The sequence below is a fragment of the Oncorhynchus kisutch genome, linkage group LG6, assembly GCF_002021735.2.
Source record: "Oncorhynchus kisutch isolate 150728-3 linkage group LG6, Okis_V2, whole genome shotgun sequence".
Lineage (NCBI taxonomy): Eukaryota > Metazoa > Chordata > Actinopteri > Salmoniformes > Salmonidae > Oncorhynchus > Oncorhynchus kisutch.
This window is the reverse complement of record NC_034179.2, coordinates 60,807,460-60,835,386: the sequence shown is the minus strand read 5'-3', so window position 1 is coordinate 60,835,386 and position 27,927 is coordinate 60,807,460. Positions and strand designations below refer to the sequence as shown.

The window sequence follows — 27,927 nt, the reverse complement described above, 5'->3', positions numbered from 1 at the left end:
ACATAATGATAAGCTTTCAAGCTGAGTTTGAAAAAGACATCCGATTACCACTTTACATTTAGAACGGTTGGTTTTATTATAGCTAATAAATAAAGAAATCAGTGATAAAAATGGTGCCGCGTTCACTTACTAGTCGGAACTAGAATTTCCGACTTGATGATTCGTTGAACGCGGCACGTGCATAACTACAACCATTTAGCAAGCCAGAAATGTCAGTATCCTAGATCCGACTAGCATTTGAACGCAGCATAAATGCATGTCTCTCGTCTGCCCCTGCAAACTGGTCAGCATACGCGTGATCCACTCCCTCATCTGATTGGTCAAGTAGGCGGGCCTTCTGACTTTGGCAACGACTACAATATTCGTACCGCGCATCAACATATATTGTATTGTTCCTCGCGTTCTTTTGTCAAAACCAATTATAAATAGACCTGAGAGAATTGAAGAGAGGTTTCGCGGCCATACTAGAATCTTGATGTGAGGGTTACACGTCATTTTCTTCTTAAGACGCCATTTTTTTAGAGCGGCTGGTTGGATCGCATGTTAGCACACTCCCTCCCTCTCCCCACTCACTCGCTTTCTCTCCCTCTCCAGTGCCCGCACACACACACACATACGCAGTGTCTGCTAATCCAACTCTTTCTAAAAGCCAATTTATGTTTGATCCGAAATGTGGTCAGAGACTTCGTATGACGGGTGTGACGCAATTGCGGAGCCACCAGAGGAATGCAGAGGCCAAATCATGCGCTGTACCACATCGCCGTGCGCCTCTCAAATTTTGTAACAAAGCGAAGGGCTCTGTATAGCTCCGCATTGACATGATTGGTTGAGGGTAGGTGGGAGCGGGAGGTCCAATATAAACACGAACTCACTTCCTTGACAATTTCCTTCACAATAGCTCGGCTCAGCTAAGCACAATAAGTATGAAGGCAGCATCGTAGTAAATGCTATACGGCCACCTCAGATGCAGACTGACCAGCCTTTAGTCATATACACAGAGAACATTCTCAGACAGAATACAGTGTAGCACAGGCCAAAAGGGTACATTTGGGAGCAATGCAAGATACATTTCGATTAAAGAGTGCAGATATATGCAGGGTTGGGCGGATTACTTGAAAAATGTAACCGTTATTGATTAAGGTTAAACAAAAAATAAAGTAATCAGTACCGTAACATTTTGGATTACTCATTTCTGAATCGGGAGAAATAAACAGACCCTGAGCAGAGGGGGGGGGGAAAGAAACGTGCAACTCTATGGAATCTAGATGACTGTCTGATTGACCAGTGGGCTAGGTGCAAAACGTTTTATTCAAATGTTTTGAATAAGAAATGTGTATAAATATAGACTTAATTTCAGAGCGGTCTGTCATGTACCAATACAGATAGAAACAACCGAGATGAAACAAACATTAGCCAACATGTTGACCTAAATTCTATACCATCTGCTAGTTTATACATATTAAAGGAAATTCCATTAGCCCATTGTTGAAATAGTCCCAAAATGTTTTGCTTGTCATCAATCAAGTTGTCAAGATATGTAACTTTCAAAATACAGGAATCATCCCCGTATGATGCATTTTGCAATCAAGGGATTGCTTCTCTTTCTCACAGGTAACCTCTTAACAAGTCTTCATCCCATTCCCTTCATTTCTCTATCTATAACATCCTTCAGCCTTGCCCCCCTATGAACTCCCCTCTTCCCCCGAATAAAAAAAATGAAATGCTCTCCTATTATATGGACATTTCCCGTATCTATTTCAACAACTCACAAGAGTTGAAATGTTCACAGCTGTGCTCACTTATAACTGTCCAGAACTCCAATTGATGCTTGTAACACACACACACCCACTCTTCATGAATGGCCCTTTTTAAAACGTCCTTTCCTCCTTTTCACTCAGTGTCCTCAGTATTTGCAGTAATCTCAGTATTGTCAGCTGGGTCAGGAGGTACTGATGGCGCCCCCCTGTGTAAAAAAGAGATAGAAAAAAAACGAGAAATAGGTTGTGACATGAATGAAAGATGCAAACAGACCAGTGATCTAAAGTGGGGGGTGGTATCTGTACTTTACTATTAATATTTTTGGCAACTTTTACTTCACTACATTCCTAAACAAAATAAATGTACTTTTTACTCCATACATTTTCCCTGACACCCAAAAGTACTTGTTACATTTTGATAGGAAAATCGTCCAATTCACACGAGTGAACATCCCTGGTCATCCCTACTGCCTCTGACCTGGCAGACTCACTAAACACAAATGCTTTGTTTGTAAATTATGTCGGAGTGTTGCAGTGTGCCCCTGGCTATCCATCAATTAAAACATTTTTAATTGTGTAGTCTGGTTTGCTTAATATAAGGAATTTGAAATTATTTTTACTTTTGATACTTAAGTACATTTTAGCAATTCCATTTACTTTTGATACTTAAGTATATTTAAAACTAAATACTTTCCGACTCAATTAGTATTTTACTGGGTGACTTTTACTTGAGTCATTTTCTATTAAGGTATCTTTACTTTTACTCAAGTATGTCAATTGAATGCTTTTTCCACCACTGAGCCAGACACACAGTTGACAGACATGCATATTACACATAGTACACAAAGCTGGAATACATTCACGCACAGTACACATTCTTAAACTGTGGTGGCCCATACAGTGGGGCAAAAAAGTATTTTGTCAGCCACCAATTGTGCAAGTTCTCCCACTTAAAAAGATGAGAGGCCTGTAATGTTCATCATAGGTACACTTCAACTATGACAGACAAAATGAGAAAAGAAAATCCAGAAAATCACATTGTAGGATTTTTAATGAATTCATTAGCAAATTATGGTGGAAAATAAATATTTGGTCAATAACAAAAGTTTATCGCAATACTTTGTTATATACCCTTTGTTGGCAATGACAGAGGTCAAACGTTTTCTGTAAGTCTTCACAAGGTTTTCACACACTGTTGCTGGTATTTTGGCCCATTCCTCCATGCAGATCTCCTCTAGAGCAGTGATGTTTTGGGGCTGTTGCTGGGCAACACAGACTTTCAACTCTGAGATCTGGAGACTGGCTAGGCCACTCCAGGACCTTGAAATGCTTCTTACGAAGCCACTCCTTCGTTGCCCGGGCGGTGTGTTTGGGATCATTGTCATGCTGAAAGACCCAGCCACGTTTCATCTTCAATGCCCTTGCTGATGGAAGGAGGTTTTCACTCAAAATCTCACGATACATGGTCCCATTCATTCTTTCCTTTACACGGATCAGTCGTCCTGGTCCCTTTGCAGAATAACAGCCCCAAAGCATGATGTTTCCACCCCCATGCTTCACAGTAGGTATGGTGATCTTTGGATGCAACTCAGCGTTCTTTGTCCTCCAAACACGACGAGTTGAGTTTTTACCAAAAAGTTATATTTTGGTTTCATCTGACCATATGACATTCTCCCAATCTTCTTCTGGATCATCCAAATGCTCTCTAGCAATCTTCAGACGGGCCTGGACATGTACTGGCTTAAGCAGGGGGACACGTCTGGCACTGCAGGATTTGAGTCCCTGGCGGCGTAGTGTGTTACTGATGGTAGGCTTTGTTACCCCGTGTGGTTCTGGGATTTTTGCTCACCGTTCTTGTGATCATTTTGACCCCACGGGGTGAGATCTTGCGTGGAGCCCCAGATCGAGGGATATTATCAGTGGTCTTGTATGTCTTCCATGTCTTCCATAGTGGAGGTTGGAGTGTGACTGTTTGAGGTTGTAGACAGGTGTCTTTTATACTGATGACAAGTTCAAACAGGTGCCATTAATACAGGTAACGAGTGGAGGACAGAGGAGCCTCTTAAAGAAGAAGTTACAGGTCTGTGAGAGCCAGAAATCTTGCTTGTTTGTAGGTGACCAAATACTTATTTTCCACCATAATTTACAAATAAATTCATTAAAAATCCTACAATGTGATTTTCTGGATTTTTTTTCTCATCTTGTCTGTCATAGTTGTTGAAGTGTACCTAAGATGAAAATTACAGGCCTCTCTCATTTTTTAAGTGGGAGAACATGCACAATTGGTGGCTGACTAAATACTTTTTTGCCCCACTGTACATACACACCAGTGGAGGCTGCTGAGGGGAGGATGGCTCAATAATGTCTGGAACGGAGTACATGGAATGGCATCAAACACATAGAAACCATGTGTTTGATACCATTCAACTCATTCTGCTCCAGCCATTACTATGAGCCCGGCCTCCCTAATTATGGTGCCACCAACCTCCTGTGATACACACACACGCAGACCTACCCAGAGTAAGGTGGCGGGGGCGCGTCATGCTGCCCACTGCGTGTCAGGGCTTCGCCGTAAGAGGGCAGTCCTGGAGCGATGATCCCAGCCAGAGGCACTGTCTCTGGGGCAGGCTGGCCATCCACAACCATCCTCACTGGAGCACTGAAACATTACATAAAAGTCATCCTAGGTTAGGCTACACACAAGTAATTTTGCCCACACACACACCAAATAATGGGAAGACTCAGGGTCCATTGTTAATTTCTGAAAAATTGTTTCTGCTATGTAGGGCTATCCAGGATTACATAGGCCTATTTTATCATGTTGCTACTAACTTATATAGGCTACTGTAATTTAAAAAAATATATATACAATGTACTTTATCATATATGTTGCTACAATGTAGTGCTACCAAGGATTACATAGGACTACTTTATCATATGAAATTTGCTGACAGGTAGGGCAACCAGGCAATAGATGCCTTAGGTTAGGTAGGCTATACTATACAGACTTAAACTCTAAGATCGACACACTAACATACATAGACACAACACACACACTCAATCTTACCTGCCTGCCGTTCTACCAGCTTTGTTCTTGTAACAGTAGCAGCCCAGCACCATGGCTATGACAGCAGACACTAGAATAGCCAAGATTCCTGCCACTAGACCCGACACATCCACTCTGGGAGCTGTATCTAAAGAACCAACACAATAAATACATTTGCAATGTACATTATATTAATATTATAGCCTGTGCGATGATAAATCATCAATGCTAGCATCATCCATAGAAAAACATGAAGACAGTAGTGAGAATGTAAATGTCAACATTGACTTCGTATAGGTTTATAAAGGACCCCCCAAAAAAGATCTTACTGTGACTGCTGGAATATGTGTTCCAAAATACATTCTGGGGAATAGAAAATAGAAAATTCAATTAGTCAATTAATTGAACAAGCTTACAGTATTCTTAATGTGCGTAAATAAAACAATTTTCAACAGACTTTCATGAAAGGTACCAACACATTCACTGCCCCCTTCCCTCACCGTTTGGGCTGTGTCCTCAAACACCTCCCTGGCCTCCTCGTAGGTGCACACCTCCTCTATGCACTCCCTCTCAAGGCTGTCTGGCGTCACCAGCTCCAGGTCCCATTTGTTCCAGAGCAGCGAGCGAGACAGGTACGAGGACGCAGACTGTTGTCCCAGGAACACTGGACCCAGAAAGAGAGAGAGACATCGTGCGAGAGACAGAGAGGGAATAAGACAGACCGAGAGAGAGAGGATATTCATGAGAATGAGATTGAGGTTGATATAATCGCAATGGTGTCAGAGATAGAGACAGAGCCTCTTTCTCACACACACACTAGCAATCATTTATCACAAGTCTGACTTCGACAGACAAGAGAAAAGTCAGTATTGAATGGATAATCTCACAATCAGATAGAAATAGAAAGAGTGAAGCAAAAGGACAATTGCCTAACACAGTGGTTCCCAAACTTTTTCACTCTTCTATCATTGGGGAACACCTCCTCCCCTACACTGTCCATGACACAAACTGGTCACACCCCTCTTGTTTGAGAGAATTTTGCACATTTCAAACTTATTTCCTGCAATTCTATACATTATTCCATGGGGTGGTGACTTTTTGGACATTTTAAAGCACATTCTTGCAATTCTACACATTTTGCGATGTGGTGGAGAAAACATTTATGAGTTTTAAAGCAAGTTTCCTGCAATTCTACACATTTTGCCATGTCTTGTATGTGTTCATGTGATAACTGAGTGACAAACATTATAACAAAATCAATGGGCAAAAAAAAACCAGTTTCTGACAAGTTATAAATAGCTCTCTAAAGGTTTGCAATGACTGACATGACAATAGGAAAATTGCTGATTCACTATCCAATCACAAAATTGCACATTTTGCATTCTTCCATTACAACTTTCAAGAGTAAGTTGAAAGCCCAACATAGTACCTTAATGCCTCACAGCTTGGGAACCACTAGCCCTACATGAAAATAAGGTGAAAGGGGGTAAACTTGCCTCCAAAATAGTTTGAACTGAATGCACATTTGGACAGACACATTCTCTCCCTCTCAGTGCTAGTGTGCACACTTGAGAGTGTTAAGGACAAACAGACTCAGTGGCATGTATTCATGGATGCCAAGGGAAACCAGGCAATCCCCCCCAAAAATAATTCATATTTAGTCTCTCTGTGTTTCAAAATTTTCTTTCAATTTGCAAGAAGAGGCTGAATGTACATTATCGGAGAAAGCATCAGAAACAGTGCCCCTTTGTCTCTGTATGTGATGCCCATCTATTTGATGCTGTCTGGTCAAAAAGTGTATGACATTGTTGCCGCCTGTAGCATTGAACGCAAGGGAAGCCAGCAAACATTTGTCCTCCCTTGAAAAAAAATGATGTATAAAACAATAGCAAATCAGCGCTAAGCTAAACTGAGTGAGATCAAGTGTGAATGGTCCTGGCACAAAAAAAAAAGTGTCAAGGGAAGCCAGTTTGGATTTGGCTTCACACCAATCACTGACAGAAAAATGTGAATTGTTGTCGTTGTCCTCCGGTGGCTAGCTAGCTAAAATTGGCCCTTTCCTAACTTACCCATGGATGGAGAAAGGGATTTGGACTTGTGGTTTTACTTCATTCTCCGTACTGGCCAATGATTATAACAGAGATTCTGATCCAACTATAAATTCATACATTGTGCCCCTGGTTCGAGAGGATGAAAGTTCAATATGTAGCTAGATGTAGTAGGCTAATGTTAACTAGCTGGCTCATTGTTGCCCATGAAGTTAGCGAGCAAGCATTTTAGCCAGGTAGCCTAGAACAAAAACTAAAAATGTGTAGTGTATGACAGAGTCATAGACAATATCATCAACATCAAAGAGAGGAGGATGGCATTTCTCTACAAGTAGGGTGAGTCAACATGTTTTTTCTACACACACACACACACACACACACACACACACACACACACACACACACACACACACACACACACACACACACACACACACACACACACACACACACACACACACACACACACACACACACACACACACACACACACACACAGAGAGAGAGAAATCAGAACCATGGACAGCCACATCATATTTAGCTTACATTGATTGAACAAAGTTGTTTATTGTTATCTTTTAGTTGTCACTGTATTAGACGAAGCATAGGTGATTTGATGATGTTGAAGCTGAAATGGCACTGGAATAGGTGGAGGCAGTTCCTGTTTCTTTGCAACTTGCGGTAACTGTCCGTGGTTCTAAATCAATAGTTGTTTAGTAGTCAGAAAATGTAGGAAACATTAACTTGCTTGACGATGCTGTAGGTCATGTAACTGTTTGTTACATGCAATATGCTTTGTGGACTTCATCAGACAGAGGTTACTCTCCGGGTTTGTGATGAAACAAAAGGTGTGGTCGAATTTATTCTGTCACTGTCTCCTTATTGTCTCAGGCTTAAGCCTATGTATCACGGTGGCAATGCATATGAACTAACAGGTTATACAGCAAACAACACAATTATCACAACACATAGGTTGTAATATGGATTTTTTTTTCTGGCTTGGCTTCCCCAGAGATTTTACCCACACACTGCTACTGAACAGATGTGTGTTTACCTTCATTGTGGCTGTAGACTACTCTGGCCCAAGCCAGAGGGAGCAGCGACAGCATGCCAATACATATCTCTGCCAAGCCTGGCATTTCTCAAGCAGGAGCGTCAACTGAAACAAAATGTATTTATTCATTATTGCTCTAAATTAATATCCAATACTCAACACATTATTCAGTGATTTTTTTTAATGTAAAAAGGGCGCACACACACACCAGAAAAAGGTGATACTGAAAATCAGCCATTTTGTTTGACTATGTCGCCCTCTACAGGCGCAGGTTAAAACGAAACAAGAGCTACTTTTAGAACGTTTCTATGTAACAAAATTGAATCACATAGGAACAAAAACCTACATTGTAGCGTATCGTAGCCCTACTTATAGTAGGTAGGCCTACTTAATAATAAGAAATATAAAGAAATCACATTTGATTTTTCTATTTTAACAACATATTTGTTCGGCTGCATTGGGAAAAGAGAAAGTACAATTAACGATAATTAACTAGCATAGCTGTAGTCATATCGATAATAAACAAATGGCCAGTGATGCCAGCCCAATAATTTTGGTCGAAAATAATTGATCGTTTAGCCTAATTCGTTAAAACAAGAAAATATGATCCTTACCTTGTGTCTTTGGTGTTTCCGCCTCGAAACTTGTGAAAAACGGAATATTTAATCCTCTATTTACAACTCGCTCACCCAGGCTTTCCTTAACTTAAACAATTACTATGAGCTATTATATGCTAATTAAATTGTTTATTATAAAGTTTTTTTGTGCTAATTTACGACAGGTAAAACATCCACCCAAATGTACCTGTCAGGCAAACACCCTGCCAAAACGTCACACGACATGACATACCTGTTTTACAACATGCCTTATGCTCATGGGGGTGTGAGGGCAGAAAAGGGGAGTTTCCTGAAATTGTGTGCGCGTCAGTGTGTGAAAGAGAGGAAGAGAGATCAACCAGGATCTTGGGTACACATATCCCACATGCAAACAGTTGCCATCAAGTCACCTTAGCCTATGATAAAACTATACTTTTCTGTAAATTAAAACGTTACAGATTTGTTATGTTTACTATTGTAACGACATTCAATACTATGCTATAGCCACAGGCAGGGGGCTAAGGTGAGGAATGTATGACCCCTGGGCCCTGTCATTGAAACAGGAGCCTTATCATCCATTCATGGGTATGATGGTAAAAGAGATAACCCTTGGGGCAGTGGACTTTGGTATTGTATACTTAATACTTAGATGTTGACTTATATAAATTACAAGCAATATAGACAGCATACATGGTTCATATTTGACATTTACCTCGGCTTGATCACATTTATCAATAAAAGCAGCCCCTAAATGGCATAAGCTGCTCATCAACAGTAATGTTGGGCCCGGCGTTATAAAACAGGGGAAGGTGGTCAACCCCCTTGTCCCCCACTGACCTGATTGCAGCAAGCTTGTCTCTTTGCTGCAGAGCTGGTCTGGTGTCTCGGTTATCGAAGTGGATGATCCTGGAAAGAATGGGGAAGTTTTCCAGAGACATTGTTGCACAGAAAAGTTCTCTGCCAGTTTCTGCATCCCACAGGGTTTCTGTGGATTCCCCATTGGATCTGAAAACACCAGCAAGGATAAGAACCCCAAAGTATGCGTGTAAATGGTCCATATCCTTCCATCTCTCTCCAAAAACATGCCTTCCCTCCAAATTAGTGCAGTCCAGAATGATTTTCTGGATGGTGTCTGAGATGAACAGTTCAAAAGAAGACTTTATGTCCTGCACACGAGTAACCGCCATCTGCATCGGCCCAGGTTGCATCCTTATCACATTGGCAGCCATGCGGGCGGGTCATTCCTTTGGGCAAGAAGACCATTCAATTTCACAATTTTCTGGCATCCATATTTCTCCCCCTTGCAGGCTGCTGATGGGCTGGTCCTGGCTGCTGAAGGGCTGGTTCTGGGGCTGGCTGCTGAAGGGCTGGTCCTGGCTGCTGAAGGGCTGGTCCTGGGGCTGGCTGAGGGTCATTCTCATCTTCTCCTTCCAACTCACAGTCAGACTCCAAATTGACAGAGACAAGATCCTCATATTTCTGAAAATTCTTCATCTTCAAGTGGAAGACGCTCTTTCCACACTAGCCTCTCTCTCTGAAAAAATATTTCTAAGGCCCTCTGAACAGAGATTATTTTTGCCATGCTGATTGATTGTGGTAAGGAGCCACACATGCAAAGCTATTTATTTGTTGTGTCCCTCCCGCAATTTGCACCTGGCTGGGATGGAGTGTGGGAAAATACTGCATTTTTTTTTACAATGTATCGAAATAATGTAATGTAATAACGTTGTGTATTTTCACACACAACAAAGGGTACAGAGTGCGAGAAAAGCGGGAGACAGACAGGTTCTTGGTGCTATGTTGAAACAGCAGGCCCAAGGAGGAGGAAGACAACCTTCTTGTTTAAGTATTACTTGTTTTCACCTACACACACCTACACTTTTATTACCCTTGGGTCCAGTGGACCCCAACACCACATATGTAATATAAATGTGCAGGGGGGTGCACTCAATGAAAATGTGTTATTTTGCATGTTCTTTATAGAAAATGAGCCAAAGTCAATGAGTCTCAGGTTGAAAAAAAAAAAAAATGATACAATTAATTATTTTAGTAAACATTGAAAAATTCATCCCACAGACCCAAACACTACAAAAGGGTTAAAAGGTATTTTATTTGATATATTTGTTTAGCTTTTATTTAAGCATAGAACAATGTTGGAACGACAGGGAAGATGGAGAGGGCGAATCAAAGGGCAGTGGGCTGGATTCGAACCCATGAACCCCACAGGCTACCATACATCATATTTTTGAGCATGAACATCCCAATTCAAAACAGTCCTTTTTATTGATCTGTACATTTACATGCTCCTTTTTCTCATTGCTTTCCTGTCACCAAGCGTTCACCAATACTGTTGATGAGAAATAGTAAAGTAGAAAAATAAATTGTGTCCAGACTTGATTAGAGTAAATGTATTTTTTATTTTGACGTGTACAAAAGGTATTTGGTTTATTTCAGTACAAAATACACATGGCAGATACTGATGGATTACAGGGTGCAAGTTTGATATAGTTTGAGATTCATTGGTATAAGAATACAAACGGCGTTCTGCTGTTAAAAACATAACAGATTTAAGTACAATACTTTTTTGTGGTTTATTACACTGCATTAATAGCACTGAGTCAATGCATTATTTTATAATTAGGTAAAGAACAACGTGGGACAAATGTGGATCCAACATCAACACGGTTCTCGTTCACAAAGAAAATAAGATGGCCAGCTTTGAGAACCAATCATCAATAACTCAAATTATTAATCAAAACAGCTCAAATATTTTTAGGGTCAGAGTTGAGTCCGATTCAACTCAAATTTGGAGCAGATTCAGAATATTTCAGAACGTTAGATGGCTATCCTGCTTTGTGTGAAATATCACACAAGGGATAGTCATATGTTAATTACATCTATATGAAGGTTTGCAAGACCAGTGCTACATCCTCTCTAAACAAACAAGTTATTTCATGACAGACACATGAAGTTTACAGAAGTTAAATCAGGAAGGCTGGTCTGACTGTTCGAGTAACTTCATGTAAGCAAAACATAACTTACTTAGCTTCCTATTGTATGGACATATTGGGAATGAATACGAACGTATTATCATCAGCATAGCGTCATCTCTTTCCTATTAGCCACGTCCGGAATGTAATTCACCCATTTAACGTATAGCCTATCAGCACCGCACAGTAATGCCCATTCCTCATGCTTGCTGTTCAGCCTATGGGATCACTCTTGCAATTATCACCATCATCTCTCTCAACCAATGGGCGTAAATCTTGGGATGTATTTATATGTCAACTTACCCATGTTCTGTCACTTTCTGTTTTTGATGTTGATGCCTTGTCTGAAGCTTTTCAGCAGATTTTCATTAGCTTTGACTCATTCATTTAATACCATTCAAAAACGATCTCATTGATGTACATGGTTGGTAGCGGTGTGACATTTAAACATTTGCAAAGAGCATAACAATAGAAATGACTTAAAAAGCAGGCCTACACCTGAATGCATATACAAAAGTACCTGGACATGCCTAAACATCCACCCAGTCATTTTAAAATAAACAATAGCACTTTAGTGTCAAACTACTTTTGCCTACGTTGAAGTTGTGCAAAAAAAATATGATATATTCTGTGGTCATGGATACCACACTGTGAAAAGTACCAGTCTTTCAAACACATCGTTTCACTCTCATTCTGCTTCAGCTCTCCCTCTTTTCCATGCAGTCTTTTAAAAATCTAATTTGTCGATTCAGTTTAACCGGGCTCCTTTCATTTTCTGTTGTAGGTATGAATGATAGCACCCTCTAGTTCCTAAATGATCCATTCCTTCCAGCAATGTCAAATCAGTGACTTCCATCAGGTTGACCCAATGTAGGAAGCTACCCAAAACACAGTATATGTGAGATCTCACTCTTTACCATCCCTACTCTTTCTTTCTTCAGTCTGTAGACTCATCTCTCGCTCTCTTCTCATCTAGGCCAAAGGCCTCTCCCTTTACATCCTTGCACAATAATGAAATAATACCACAAATACAAAAAAAGTATATAAAAAAAAAGTTTGAAGATGCTAATTTATAAGTGTGAATGAAAACACATCACTCCACCACTTTGCCCACCATTGCCGTAAGCATCCCTGCCCAATTCCCCAAACCTCACCATACAGTTTTTGCATTTCCAAGTGTATATCTCTCCCCTCCCTTGCCAAATCCTCCCATTTCCCTCCAGGTAAGTCAGACAAGACTTGTATCAGTGGTGAGGTGAGGGGGTTTTGGTCTCTGTGACAACAGTGCTATGCCATGGGAGGGGGCAGTTAAAGGAGGGTGCAGGGGCAGCCACCGCTCTTCCGTTTTCCTGTGTGGTTTGCAGGTAGAGGGGGACTCTCAGTCTCCTGAAACTTTCTGTGTTTTTAAAAGAGAGAGAAAAAGAGAGAGAAAGCATTGGATACTTTGACTCAGGAGTAGGCTATAATGAACACTAAAATGTCTGTCCCTCAACTCTGCCTCTGGTCACCAACACTTCTAATCATCTAGCTATAAACATGATGACCTATAATAAAGTATCTTACAGCTTTCTAGCTGTTAACGTTACCTTATAGCTCGCACCACCTCCAGGAAGGCTTCGTCTACGTTGTAGCGGTTCTTAGCCGAGGCCTCCATGTAATGGATCCTGTTCTCTCTGGCAAAGCCCTGGGCCTCCTCTCTGGAGATCTACAGACAGTACAGAGAGAGAGGTACATGCACTCAGGTTAAAAAGCACCTGCCAGGCCAGCAGCAGTTTCATTTCCTTATTCCGGTAAACTGAGTTAAGAGTAAGGTGGTGGTATTTGATCTAGCCAAAGAAACACTTGTAGCCACTCGCCACCTGTTGGCAACTCAAAGGTATTTGAGGCTGGAGAATTTGAACCAGTAGGATCTAAATTGGCATTATTATAGCTAGCAGAAGATCTCCTTTAACATGACAGAGTGAGAGTGAAAGCCAGTACCGCTCTCGACTGGTCCAGGTCAGCCTTGTTCCCCACCAGCACCATGGGGAAGTCATCCCGGTCCTTCACTCTCAGTATCTGGGTGTGGAACTTGTGGATCTCATTGTAACTGAAAAAAGGGAAGGAAAGTGGCCGAAACGAGAACACATTAGGAACTGATCATAAGTGCTTTATGTCCTTAAAAAGGTACAATCCATTAGTTCAATTTACTGTTAAAAATAATAATAATAAAAAAGCCGCCTTGTGGAGGACTGTCAGGAGAGACTCTTTGCGAGTGTATATGCCCCTTAAAACAAATGGGCATATTCATTGGCATAAATCCAACTACTGAGTTGTTTTATTGTATACTCTTATTTTAAATGTACAAAGACAAGAGCACAGTGACAAACATTCATTCAAACATAACAACAAACAATAGAAGTGAGAGGGGTAGACTGGGTCTTACCAGGACACAAAGGACACCCATCGAGCCCTACCAAAGCAAGCCAGGCATCCTGTATAATCTGTCAGGAGTCAAGACTTGGGGGGCTACAGTTCATAAATAAATATGGATAATTGTTATATTAGGCTATGCTCTATGGTTTACATATGTTCTTAGAATGTGAATTCTGTTTAGGTGCAATTGCACCAATCCACCTTTCATCTCATAGAGAACTACTACAGCAGCTCATTATGCTGCCTGTATTTGACACCGTGTCATGAATGCTACTCTTATGAGGTGAATGCCTATAACAAGTCTCACTTCCCCTAGTTACTGTAGCATCACTCTGTGATTAGGGTTGCACACAGAAAACACTAGTGTAATACTGACCATGGCTTGAACGCCTCGACACTTGAAGGAATGAATGATCATGAGTGTACCGCAAATAGGGACGTTAACAGTTAACCGTTACATCGGTTAGCTGCCGAAAATTCATTTGACAAGTCATGCTTATCAGGGATCACCAATTTCATCTTGAGTGAATGGTCGGGGGGACAGAACATAAAACATTTAAAAAGTTTAGACTGCAAATTGATCACAAGAAGCCAAAACAGATATGTTTGACTAAAATAATCATTTCAAACCTTGATTACATTAGGGAACATTGCCCTGCGTAGGGTGCCGTCTTTTGGATGGGAAGTTAAACGCGTATCCTGACTCTGTGGTTATTCAAAATCCTTTGGCGCTTATTGTGTCATGGCAAAATGTTCTACCTGGCAACACTCCATCATGGCCAACTAATCATCCCTTTCATTCCTAATTGGCATATATCACTCCTCACCTGATGTGTAGTGAGAGTTCTTGTACAAAAAATGGTCACCTTGTATCACTGAGGTGGATGAGGTGAGTTTCCCCCTACTATAAATAGCACTTTGAGTACCTCAGTTGGAAGAAAAGTGCTATATAAACCCAATCAATTATGAATATTGAATATGATAACATTGTCTCTCCATAATGCAAGAGAATAGATTTCCAAAATTTAAAAAAATCACTTGGAGCTGATTTCCTGGTGTTTTTACAGTCATGTCCAACAAATATATATATATTTTTTTTAAATGTATTTTTTGCTCAGAAAATTTGGGGGTGGGCAAATAGAAACACCCACAGGCCAAATTCAGGCCGGCAGTTTGGGAACCCAGGTGTTTTGGTTACTTTGCGTCATTTTTCTACATTGAAATTGTGCATGTGTATTTTCATTAGTCTTCACGCATTCTATTTATTACAAGTGCACAGCAGAGAGCCTACTTTGAGGAGAGGAATAGCCTACCAGACAGCGCGAGAGTAACTCCTCAAAAAGCCTGTAGGCTACTGGAGTGAAACCTGCTTTTGTGAGCCCAGTCAATGCACAACAAATAACATTTCTAAATGTGTTATAAACTTGTGGCCACGATTAAAAAGGAGATATTCTTTATTTCTCAATCTCAACTTGTAAAGCCTCCCATTCGCCATGAGTTCTTAATGAAAAATGCCCGTGTATGGTATGCATGCATGGTATCCGAAGAGGCAAAGCGCCAAAATCTGTCCAATGCATTTCTATGGGCTTATTTTGGGCCTAAGCTTGTCGCCTGCCTTCCTGGCTTGGGACGACTCCCCTTGTTAAAACAGAAACATACGCATCTCGTCATTGCATACATACATAGTTTCTGTTGGTCACGCCATTTTACTGTTTGGAAAAAATTTAACTGTTCGTTGACCGGTTAATGAGGGTCAGTTAGTCGGCAGCTAAATTTACCAAAATGTGCATCCCTAATCACAAACAGTGACGTTGCCTTCCTGAAACCTTGATTACTGTAGCCCTGACAAATGCTTTAGCTCTGAGGACTTCAGAGTATGTTGTGTAGTTGGGAACACTGGTTTGAATCTACAGTTTGCCTGTGACTTGAGATAAACTGTGTACATGCATCCACCCAAACAGACACACACAAAATTCTTACCTGCCAGTGTCATTCAGAGCGAACACCAGCAAGAAGCCTTCCCCTGAGCGCATGTACTGCTCCCTCATTGCCCCAAACTCCTCCTGACCTGCTGTGTCCAAGACTGACAGACACACACACACAAAGAGATTCAGATGTACATACACGGGGATGAATATGGATAGTGACAAAACAGTGCATTCGGAAAGTATTCAGACCATTTCAACATTTTTGTGTTCCTCAATCTACACACAATACACCATAATGACAAAGCAAAAACAGGTTTTTTGTTGTCTTGTTGGATGGTGAACCTTTCCCCCATTCTGAGGTCCAAAGCAGGTTTTGATCTAGGATCTCAGTACTTTGCTCCATTCATCTTTCCCTTGATCCTGACTAGGTCTCCCAGTCCCTGCTGCTGAAAAACGTCCCCACAGTATGATGCTGCCACCACCATGCTTCACCATAGTGCCAGGTTTCCTCCAGATGTGACGCTTGGCATTCAGGCCAAGGAGTTCAATCTCGGTTTCATCAGACCAGAGAATCTTGTTTCTCATGGTCAGAGTCCTTTAGGTGCCTTTTGGCAAACTCAAAAAAAGGCTGTCATGTGCCTTTAACTGAGGAGTGGCTTCCGCCTGGCCACTCTACCATAAAGACCTGATTGGTGGCATGCTGCATTGTTGTCCTGCTGGAAGGTTCTCCCATCTCCAGAGAGGAACTCTGGAGATCTGTCAGTGACCATTGGGTTCTTGGTCACCTCCCCGACCAAGACCCTTCTCCCCCGATTGCTCAGTTTGGCCGGATGGCCAGCTCTAGGGAGAGTTTTGGTGGTTCCAAACTTCTCCCATTTAAGAATGATGGAGGCCACTGTGTTCTTGGGGACATTCAAATGCTGCAGATATTTTTTGGTACTCTTCCCCAGATATGTGCCTCGACACAAGCCTGTCGTCTCGGAGCTCTACGTACAATTCCTTCGACATCATGGCTTGGTTTTTGCTCTGACATGCACTGTCAACTGTGGGACCTTATAGACAGGTGTGCCTCTTACCAAATCATGTCAAATCAATTGAATTTACCACAGGTGGACTCCAATCAAGTTGAAGAAACATCAAGGATGATCAATGGAAACAGGATGCACCTGAGCTCAATTTCGAGTCTAATAGCAAAGGGTTTGAATTTTTATAAGGTATTTCGGTTTAAAAAAATTGAATACATTTGCATACATTTCTAAAAACCTGTTTTTGCTTTGTCATAATAGGGTATTGTGTGTAGATTGATGAGGAAACAAAATAATTTAATACATTTTAGAATAAGGCTGTAATATAACAAAATGTGGAAAAGTCAGGGGGTTTGAATACTTTCCGAATACACTGTAGATGTGACATATTTGTTCAAGTAGAAATTACACTGACTCAGATTTTCACTTTAAAATGTATGCCAAACAACAGCCATTGATTTCAAAGTTCAAACCATACAACTCTATGCACAATTTACACAAAACATTTCATAAAAACACATTCACTGAAAGAACTGTGCGGATGCAAAGTTTCTAAAACAATTATGGTAAATCTGTTTTATTATGCAAACACGTTTTCCAAAAACTGTTAAATATCTGCTCCCAATTAAGGTTCAAAGATGTCTGCTGAAAGAGTAGTGTGTCAAATTATGACATGACACCTTGAGTTTAAAATAAATAAATATTTAGGTTATTGAACTACAGTAGAATTGGATGTACATGTTTTAAAATGAACCTTTACTTAACTAGGCAAGTCAGTTAAGAACAAGTTCTTATTTACAATGACGGCCTACACCGGCCAAACTCGGATGACGATGGGCCAATTGTGCGCCGCCCTATAGGACTCCCAATCATGGCTGGTAGTGATACAGCCTGGAATCGAACCAGGGCATCTGTAGTGACGACTTTAGCACTGAGATGCAGTGCTTTAGACCGCTGCACCACTTGGGAGCCCTGATCTGTACTATACAGAAATACATAATTATGGATATAAATATCATTCTCTTCATAATGATGTATCCTGAACCATTCAGAGGTGTGGGGAACAAATATAGAACAAAGTGAGGATAAAACAACAGAAGAGGACATAGAGCGACAAAGAACAGATCAAAAGAGGAAGAGCTTGCGTGCAGTGGTGGAAAAAATACCCAATTGACATACTTGAGTAAAAGTAAAGATACCTTAATAGAAAATGCCTCAAGTAAAAGTGAGTCACCCAGTAAAATACTACTTGAGTAAAGTCTAAAGGTATTTGGGTTGTAAATATACTTAAGTATCAAAAGTAAATGTAATTGCAAATATAAGCAAGTATAAAAAGTAAAAAATCATTTCAAATTCCTTATATTAAGCAAACAGCACAATTTTCATGTAAAAAATAAATAAACGTATAGAGTGCTCCTGGCTCTCTCCAACACTGACATCATTTACAAACGAGGCATTCATGTTTATTGAATCCGCCAGATCAGAGGCAGTAGGGATGACCAGGGGTGTTCATGATAAGCGCATGAATTTGAACATTTTCCTGTCCTGCTAAGCATTTAAAATGTAACGAGTAATTTTGGGTGTCAGGAAAAACATAGAGTAAAAGGTACATTATTTAAAAGTAGTCAAAAATATAGTATAGATACCACCAAAAATTGTAGCTGCGTGCCAAAGCTAATTTGGCGATTTTCGAAAGGATCTTTGGTTTGTAAGTGTAGTGCTCTGAACCAGGCTTGGATATTGTTTCCCCTTTCTTGAAGCGGCTGAGCGCCATTTGATGAACATTAAATATAATTTAGATTTTTCAACTTAAAAAGCCAACTCTTCCTCTGTTTACACCACCCCTCGCTGCCGCATACATCGGAACCCCACTGGACCGATCACAGTGGTGGAGAATGCGGGCACCAGAAGTGGTGACAAATTGTTAAAATGGATGGCTATGTGCACTATTGCGCAAAAGGAAAGCACAGACATCAAGAATTTAAGTGGCCATGCTGGCTCAGGCAGGGAAGGAGAGTAAGCCCAGAGTGGGGACTCATATACCTAGGCTACAAGAATAGGATGATGACATTGAGGCCTATCTGCTTTCATTCAAGGAGGTCAGCAGTAAGAGGACTATGGGCCCCGGAGCGGTGGGCAGGAATGCTGGCCCCATTTCTGTCCGGGTGTGCGCAGGCTGCGTATTTCAACCTGGATCCTGCAGAAGCAGAGGACTAAGAAACTAAAAGCCAAAGTTTTATCCTGTCTGAATCCACAGGCCAAGCATTTCTACGAGTGGACCTTCGATAGCAACGAATCAGCAATAGCCCAAACGTACAAACTAACACGGCTGACCAAGGGTTGGCGAGAGATGGTGTTTCCGGTGCTAGGAGCTTGGGCATACATCATGGCAGTGTCCATTTAATGACGAACCCATGCCCACCGAGCCTTACTCCGGATCAAGGGGCGCACATCCATGTAATCTATCCCCGCAGTGTTGGACAATAGAGGGAGCCCCGGCCATAAAAGTCCAAGGAGAGGATGCAGAAGCAATGCTCGACTCGGGTAGTAAGATTACCCTAGTTCGGTCACAGGAGGGAGATGTGTCAGGAACAGATGTCAGTCTCCTGTATCCATGGGGACGCAGTGGAGCAGGTTAAGTTAGTTACGCAGAGGCAAGTAGACTATGAAGGTGTGGGTGGTGAATCACTTACTGGTATCGGTACTGCTATGGAGAGACAAATCTGTTTGAGAGTTCGTTGCGGATTAAACAGAACCGCCCCAAGCCCACACCGGCGAGCATAAGCAATGCGAAGCAGTCACTGGCACACTCATAGAAAACACATCCCCAAAAGGCGCACACCCGCCGTGCCCCACTGGCACTACTGGGAGAAGTCTCTTTCACCCAGATCGAGTGCAGGGGAGGAGGAAAAGAAAATTCAAAATCAGAGGCTCAGGCAGCTGTTTCAAGAAAATACAGAGGATACATGCCCAGGTCTCTCAACGGAGAGCGGAGGAGACCAAGGTCCTGCACGGGCCCTGGTAAGAATAGACAGACAATTCTTTCATTTACCTGATGAGTTGACAAGACAGTTTGGCACCGCACAGCTGCAGGACCCGGACCTTGTCTCAGCACAGCGCAGAGTGAAGGTGACAGATGGGAAGCACATGGAGGACATCAATCCCCCTTATTACTAGAGGGCTTACTGTACTGGTGGTTAAGAGAAGAGGCGAAGTGCTAGAGCTAAGGTACTGTACCTGGCACATTCACGTGTTGAGAGGCCACTTGGTAGTAGACAAAACTAAAGAGCACATGAGTAGATTCTACTGGCCCTGCATTACAAGTGATGTAGAGAAATACTGCAAGTCATGTGACAAGTGCCAAAAGAATGCCCCCAAAGCCAATTACAGAAACACACTCATCCCACTCCCCATCATTGAAACGCCCTTTGAGCGGATAGCCATGGATCTGGTAGGTCCTATTTTGAAAATATCCTGGGGGCACAATTATATACTAGTTAGAGGTCGACCGATTAATCGGAAAGGCCGATTAATTAGGGCAGATTTCAAGTTTTCATAACAATCGGAAATCTGTATTTTTGGGAGCCAATTTGCAGATTTGTTTTTATATACCTTTATTTAACTAGGCAAGTCAGTTAAGAACACATTCTTATTTTCAATGACGGCCTAGGAACAGGGGGTTAACTGCCTCGTTCAGGGGCAGAACAACAGATTTTCACCTTGTCAGCTCGGTGATCCAATCTTGCAACCTTACAGTTAACTAGTCCAACGCAATAACGACCTGCCTCTCTCCTTGCACTCCACAAGGAGACTGCCTGTAACGCGAATGCAGTAAGCCAAGGTAAGTTGCTAGCTAGCATTAAAAACGTATCTTATAAAAAACAATCAATCATAATCACTAGTTAACTACACATGGTTGATGATATTACTATATATTATCTAGCGTGTCCTGCGTTGCATATAATCTGACTGAGCATACAAGCATCTAAGTATCTGACTGAGCAGTGTTAGGCAGAAGCAGGCCTAACACAGGCCCAACTCAACCATTCATTCAAACAGCACTTTCGTGCGTTTTGCCAGCAGCTCTTCATTGTGAGTCAAGCATTGCGCTGTTTATGACTTCAAGCCTATCAACTCACCAGGTTGAGGCTGGTGTAACTGATGTGAAATGGCTAGCTAGTTAGCGGGGTGCGCGCTAATAGTGTTTCAAACGTCACTCGCTCTGAGCCTTCAAGTAGTTATTCCCCTTGCTCTGCATGGGTAACGCTGCTTCGATGGTGGCTGTTGTCGTTGTGTTGCTGGTTCGAGCCCAGGGAGCAGCGAGGAGAGGGACGGAAGCTATACTGTTACACTGGCAATACTAAAGTGCCTATAAGAACATCCAATAGTCAAACGTTAATGAAATACAAATGGTATAGAAGGAAATAGTCCTATAATTCCTATAATAACTACAACCTAAAACTTCTTACCTGGGAATATTGAAGACCCATGTTAAAAAGGAACCACCAGCTTTCATATGTTCTCATGTTCTGAGCAAGGAACTGAAACGTTAGCTTTCTTACATGGCCAATATTTCGCTTTTACTTTCCTCTCCAACACTTTGTTTTTGCATTATTTAAACCAAATTGAACATGTTTCATTATTTATTTGAGGCTAAATTGATTTAATTGATGTATTATATTAAGTTAAAATAAGTGTTCATTCAGTAGTTGTAATTGTCATTACAAATAGATTTTTTTTAAATGTAAATCGGCCGATTAATCGGTATCAGATTTTTTTGGTCCTCCAATAATCGGTATCGGTGTTGAAAAATCATAGTCAGTCGACTTCTAATACTAGTGGTAATTGATTTTGCCACATGCTACCCCAAAGCCATACCCCTGCATAATATGCTTTGCGTAACTTTGGGTCTGCAGGTCGTCTAGAGTTAGAGAGTTGGGCCAGTAACCGAAAGGTTGCTGGATCAAATCCACAAGCTGAAAATAAAAAATAAAAAAGTTGTTCTGCCCCTGAACAAGGCAGTTAACCCACTGTTCCCCGGTAGGCCGTCATTGTAATTAAGAATTTGTTCCTAACTGACTTGACTAGTCAAATAAAAAGGTTAAATATTTTAACATTAAAATTAAATACATTTAAATACATTTAATAATGTCTACTAAAAGGTATTGCTAAAGAGTTGTTTGATGTTTTCCTGAGTCGGCATACCCTCCTCTATTTTGACCGACCAGGGATTGTGTTTATGTTCCGCACAATGAAAGACTTTTGTGCCTTGTACCAGGTTAAACAGATACACACAAGCATATCACATCCTCAGACAGATGGTTTATGCGAACGCTTGAATAAAACTGTAAAGTCGATAATAAAGAAGGTTGTGGAACGGGACGGGAGGAACTGGGACATATTATTACCTCACTTGTTTGCTCTTAGGGTGGTGCCCCAGTTGCCAACGCGCTTCTCCCTGTTTAAACTGTTATATGGGAGGCCGTGCCGAGGGATTCTGGACCTCGCCAAGGAGGCGTGGGATGCCCAGCCGTGTCCCCACAGAACTGATTGAGCATGTCATCCTAATACAAGAACGGATGGCCGCGGTATAGCCAATAGTGGAGGAACACATGGAGAGCGTGCAGCAAGCGCAACAAAGAGCCTGTAACAGGACTGCCCAGAGCCAAAGTTTTAATGCAGAAGATAAGGTACTCCTTTTAATTCCGAAAGCGGAACATCAGCTCTTAGCGCACTTGAGGGGTCCATACGAAGTAATGGCAAGAGTATGCCCTGTAAACTACAGTTGGGCAGCCAGGTAGGAGAAAACCTGAACAGCCATATCACATCAACCTAGAGTACCATGAGATAAGATGTGATGTTCTGCTCCCTACCCGCAGCCCAACAAGATCAACCCCCGCTAGAGATGCAGGTAGTGAAGTCGCTGACACACCAACAAGACCTATGGGCCCTTGTGGTCTGACACCAGGAAGTATTCTCTTCCCTCACAGGGAATACAAATCTCCTCCAGCAACATATATACACAGAGCCAGGCAAGAGTGAACTTAAGGCCTTACAGAATCCATGCTGCGGGACAAACAATAGTCAGAGGTGGTGAGAGAGATGCTGGGTTGGGGAGTTAGAGGCGTCTCACAGTGCCTGGTCAAGTCTGTTAGTTCTCGTTCTGAAGCCAGAAATTCTGTAATCTGTAACGACCTCCGAAGCCTGAACGACATCTCCAAATTCGAACACAATGCCCAGGGTAGATGAGCTGATAGAACGATTGGGAAAGGCGAGCTACACAACTATGCTAGATCTCACGAAAGGCTATTAGCAGGTGCCCCTGGCCACAGAAGACAGGGAGAAAAAGGCGCTCTACGCCAGACGGACTTTTCCATTACACTAAATTACTCGTCGGGTTTCATGGTGAGGCCGCCATGTCACAGAGGTTAATGGAACAGCTACTCAGACCCCACCAAGCCTACGTGGCCACTTACATCGACGACATGTTGATCCATAGTGAATAAAGGGAGATGCACCTACAACAGGTACGGGCCATGCTGGGGAGCCTAAGGAGAGCAGGCTTGACAGCTAACCCTAAGAAATGCAGGTTCGGGTTAAGTGAGGAAGAATATCTTGGGTACACTATTGGGAGTGGTGTCATTCACCCCCAGACAAAGAAAGTGGCGGCTATCCAGGAGTGGCGAACGCCGGTGCGTAAAAAGTAGGTGCGCTCCTTCTTAGGGCTCACAAGTTACTATCGGCGCTTTATACCCAACTATGTCTTTATAGCCGCTCCATTGTCCAACCTGACCAAGAAAGACCTACCCGCACAGGTGAGATGGACTCAAGCAGCAGAGCTAGCTTTCCAAAAGCTAAAAGAAGCCCTGTTTGCAAAACAAGGACTAAGAGCACCAGACTTTGGACTTCATTGTCCAGACGGATGACTATGACGTTGGCATCGGAACGGTGCTCTCCCAGGGAGTGGGAAAGGTCAAACACCCAACAGACTACATCAGCTGTAAGCTCCCAGAGAGGGAAAATAAGTTGACCAAGAAGGGCTGGCTATAAAATGGGCACTCACCTACCTCAGATATTATCTGTTGGGAAGAATATTCACTCTCATGACTGATCATGCGCACTCACCTGGATGGCAAGAAACAAAGAGAATAACAGTAGGGTATCTAGATGGTTCTTGAGCTTGCAACCCCTCCATCATCCACAGATCCGGGGTCCATCACGGAAATGCATGCGCGCTATCCTGCCGCAACACAGTGGATTTTGAACCGGCCGAGTGCCATTCGGGGAACATTAAATATATCATTTCTATTTTGCAACTTACAAAGCCAACTCTTTCTCCATTTACACCACCCCTCGCTACAGCATAGATCGGAACTCGACTGAACCGATCACAGTACACAAAAAGTAGAAATATTCAATATCCTTATTTGCATTGTTGGGTATTATCCTACACACTGGGTATTTATTCTAATGAACAAACAAACAAGACCAGATTTGGTTGGTCCGGACCAGACCAAATCTGAACCAATCATAGACGTCTATTTTTCTCAGGTTTGGACATTATGGTACAGCACAGTAGATATGTTCAGTACAGTATACAGTACTCTAGTGTGCTCTGCTGTACTAACTTTTCTATACTGTACTGTCAAAACTTGTGAAACATAGACGTCTATGATTCGTTCAGATTTAGTCTGGCCAGGGTGGACTGACCAAATTTCAATTACTTTTCAACATCCACAAAGGTCCGATATCAGTTGGTGTTCATTGGTTGAGGATGCTTGTTACAGTATATGGAAAGAGGGTAGGTGTCATGGTAGGTGTCAGTAACATGCTGACCAGACCGGACACGTCGCGTGCGTGACCATTGCAAAATAAATGTACACATACATGTTATTCAATCATTGCACCCACACTGCTCGCGGGTGTCAGAGAGCGGCTGGGTGACCAGGCTCCAAAATAGAAATTGGTTCCATTTTTGACACTCAAGTCCGGCCACTCCCATCTCCTCATTGGTTTTTAGAAGCATATACCCACGTGCCATCTTCTCATAGGTTTTTAGGGAATGCAAAAGGTGGCTGATGTTTTTCTAAGTAAATTTTTTTTGGACTTCATTGTCCAGACGGATGACTATGACGTTGGCGTGTGGGTGATTTAAAGATTAACTTAGGTCCACACTCCAGTAGGTTGTAGTAATGCTGTAAAGTTGGTTGCCAAACGCGATATTAAGTCCAAAATAAGAAGATGCCTGAGGAAGGAGGAGAGATGACGAGAAATGAATTTGGTTTACTGTTTTATCTGTGGACTAATTGTCGGAGTAGAGGACTTTGTGCATTTCAGGTAAAATAATAACCCAACCCAACCCAGGACAAATTAGCTAGCAACAGCAAGCTAGCTAAATTGCCATAAATGGTTAATGCTTTTCGACCTGTCCCCAAATTAATATAATTGGTTCAGAGTTTGTTTTGATATTTCAACCTGCGTGTCCTGATCACTTCTGGTGTGGGTGAACAAAATCAACATGCGTGCGATGGCGGACGTACGTACACGCAAGCCCAGTTTGGTCAGCAAGTAAGAGTTGTGAGAGGTGACATTAACTGTAGAGAGAAAGAAGAGTGTGGCAGAAAGATAGAGAGAGAGAGAGAGAGAGAGAGAGGGGTTGTCCAGACTGTTTACACAGTCTTGCTTTGACCACCAGACAACAGAAAGAGAAATAAAGAGCATGGTGCTTGCAACGCCAAGATTGTGGGTTTGATTCCCACGGGGGATCAGTATAGGAAAGGATAAAGAACGTCTGCTAAATTATTCAAATGTGAAAGGTTTGTGACTTCTATTACTTCCCATTTTAGCCAATTCAATCGCAGTAATTCCGTTACTGATTGTTCGGATTTGGTAACAGAATTACTTGTTTGAATCACTTAATAATTCATAAACAAACTTGATAGCTGTAAAACCCCTATAACTAATTATTAGGTCTACCTTTGCTTGTTACTTATGTGAACTTTCATTATCCTCCTTAGAAAATATCTTAAAGATATGTGGGTTTCTGGTAACAGAATTACAAGACAAGGCAAATAATTTACCATGAACTAAATATAAGTGTTGATATTAGTTAGCAGGGGTCTTTACGATACTTATTGGGTTTTGATATATCAATAATACCTTAAAAAAAAATCTAGTAGATGTTGTTTAAGACCCCTTTTCCATCTGTTCGACCAGAAATCAAAGCCTTGATTATTCCTTATTTTTAAGATGGAAAATAGTTAAATGTGTATATGTCTTCATTTAGAAAAAAAGATGTAAATGCCCAGGGTTAACTGACTCGACAGAGGCCATAGTACACTTACATATTGTTATATCCATTGAATATGAACACAAACACTTTTTCTATGGCATAGTGAAAAGACTACACCTTGGCTTAGAGCATCAACATCTGCCAACTGCAAGTTATAACAGAGCAGATGTGGGTGAATCGTACAGACAGATTTGGCCTTGCTCGCTCACTGGCTCAAGTAGTTTACGCTTCCCCTCTATTCTTGGAGCAAAGACTGTCAGTAAACCTACATACAGTATGACTTACTGTCTAATCGTGTCTCTTTCCCATCCACTGTGCATATCTTGGTGTAGGAGTCCTCGATGGTGGGGTCATAATCCGATACAAAGTATGACTGCGAAAGAGATAGGAGAGCATGGGTGAATACTGTGTGTATTTGTTTTCTGGTCAAATTTGTGATTTGGTGGTTATGAGGAAAGAAATGTTTTTAACAAAATAGCCTACACAGCCAGAATAGTTTACACTATTTGGCCTATATGGGTTAATATGCACATTTTAAATTACCACTACAACATACTCGTCATGTCAGAAGATATGACAAATTCAAGACAAACAACACACAGTTGACAATGTCCAAACAGTTGGGGGATTCTCTCTCACCTGAATGAATTGTATGGTCAAGGCGCTTTTCCCCACACCGCCCCCGCCCACGACGACCAGTTTGAATCTCTCCTCCTCAGCAGACATGATTAGTTTCGTAAAATACTTTCAACGGTTGTCTATCTTTTGAAAAACGAAATGATAAAACTGAGTAGGTGATAGGATATATTTATGACGTGAAATTTTGTAATGCACAGGGGGGAAAAAAATGAAAGTCCACTTCAACGATTGAGCAAACTACTTTTATCAAAGTAGCTCAAAGAAAAGTCCGAGAAGGAAGCAGAGTTTGGTTTTACCTCGGTGTTACGCCAATATATTTAACTTGAATTAACTAGGATAGGTTTACAATATCTCAAATGTAAAAATGTAGTTAGTTTTCTGATAATATTTCATAACATTGAAAAGCTTACGGTTGTAGTCTGGCCCAGTGTTGTAAACTATCCTCAAAAGTAGTCTAACCCCAATAGAGTTTCGTACCACTGCTCCTAAAATGTGTAGGTCGCTACATAACCCGGTAAAATAGAAATAAAGTATTATTGTTAAAAAATCTAATGGTTTATCGGACTATCTCTCATAATTTTTGTCGGGTGAAAAGCCTTCCGCACCCGCCTCAAGTAAATTAGGCTATCGATGCCAACTTTGACTCCAGAAGAAGAAAAAAAATATGAGCTTGATTATCAACTACCCCGTCAAACTTTAACACGCTTGTCTAACTTTCATTATCTCTAGATTGATTAATCTACATATCTCTGCAGGAGCATTATATAACAGCTTTTGTGATATCTAAATTACTGGGTTATATTTGGCGACGTCTTCATTTTTTCCTCGTCTTCACTGACTTATTTTTTCATCGCTCCAAGGCAACTTTTTTTTCTCAACCAAGAAGGGTTTCTCGAAATCTCATGCGTATGTAAAACCAGGCGTGTCTTAACGACACTGTTTCCTCATTGTATAAATTTTCACGCTTCTCCCTCTTTTCATTAATTAACAAAGGCTCTATTAGAATGAGATACATTCTAAAATGTGTATTTAATCAACACTGCACGTTTATTCATTAAACTGAAACAATATGGTTTAACCAGATTTTAAATGAGTGAACCATAGTATTCACACATTGTGTACTACCTTATTTGGCCA

The 27,927-nt window shown here is 41.5% G+C and overlaps 2 protein-coding genes across 5 annotated transcripts; both read right to left on the bottom strand.

The window, feature by feature from the left end:
- Window positions 1–51: 51 nt before the first annotated feature.
- On the bottom strand, window positions 52–8,745 carry prrg2 (proline rich Gla (G-carboxyglutamic acid) 2). The gene is made up of 7 exons (XM_020484633.2): window positions 8,520–8,745; window positions 7,906–8,010; window positions 5,304–5,467; window positions 5,133–5,166; window positions 4,825–4,951; window positions 4,273–4,416; window positions 52–1,963 (listed from the first exon to the last, which is right to left on the bottom strand). The coding sequence occupies exons 2-7, from the start codon at window positions 7,988–7,990 to the stop codon at window positions 1,891–1,893; spliced, it is 627 nt and encodes a 208-aa protein (XP_020340222.1). The 5' UTR covers window positions 7,991–8,010; window positions 8,520–8,745; the 3' UTR covers window positions 52–1,890.
- A 2,153-nt stretch (window positions 8,746–10,898) lies between these two features.
- On the bottom strand, window positions 10,899–27,714 carry rras (RAS related). Of its 4 annotated transcripts, none has more exons than XM_020486117.2 (7): window positions 27,583–27,714; window positions 26,791–26,913; window positions 26,437–26,524; window positions 15,887–15,989; window positions 13,472–13,580; window positions 13,078–13,196; window positions 10,899–12,887 (listed from the first exon to the last, which is right to left on the bottom strand). In XM_020486117.2, exons 2-7 carry the CDS (start codon window positions 26,875–26,877, stop codon window positions 12,800–12,802), a joined length of 594 nt encoding a protein of 197 aa, XP_020341706.1. In that variant the 5' UTR covers window positions 26,878–26,913; window positions 27,583–27,714; the 3' UTR covers window positions 10,899–12,799. The 4 variants fall into 4 exon arrangements, with proteins under 4 accessions (XP_020341706.1, XP_020341705.1, XP_020341704.1 ...); XM_020486116.2 differs by having other exon boundaries at window positions 26,791–26,909; window positions 27,201–27,698; XM_020486115.2 differs by having other exon boundaries at window positions 27,201–27,687.
- Between the last annotated feature and the right edge of the window lie 213 nt (window positions 27,715–27,927).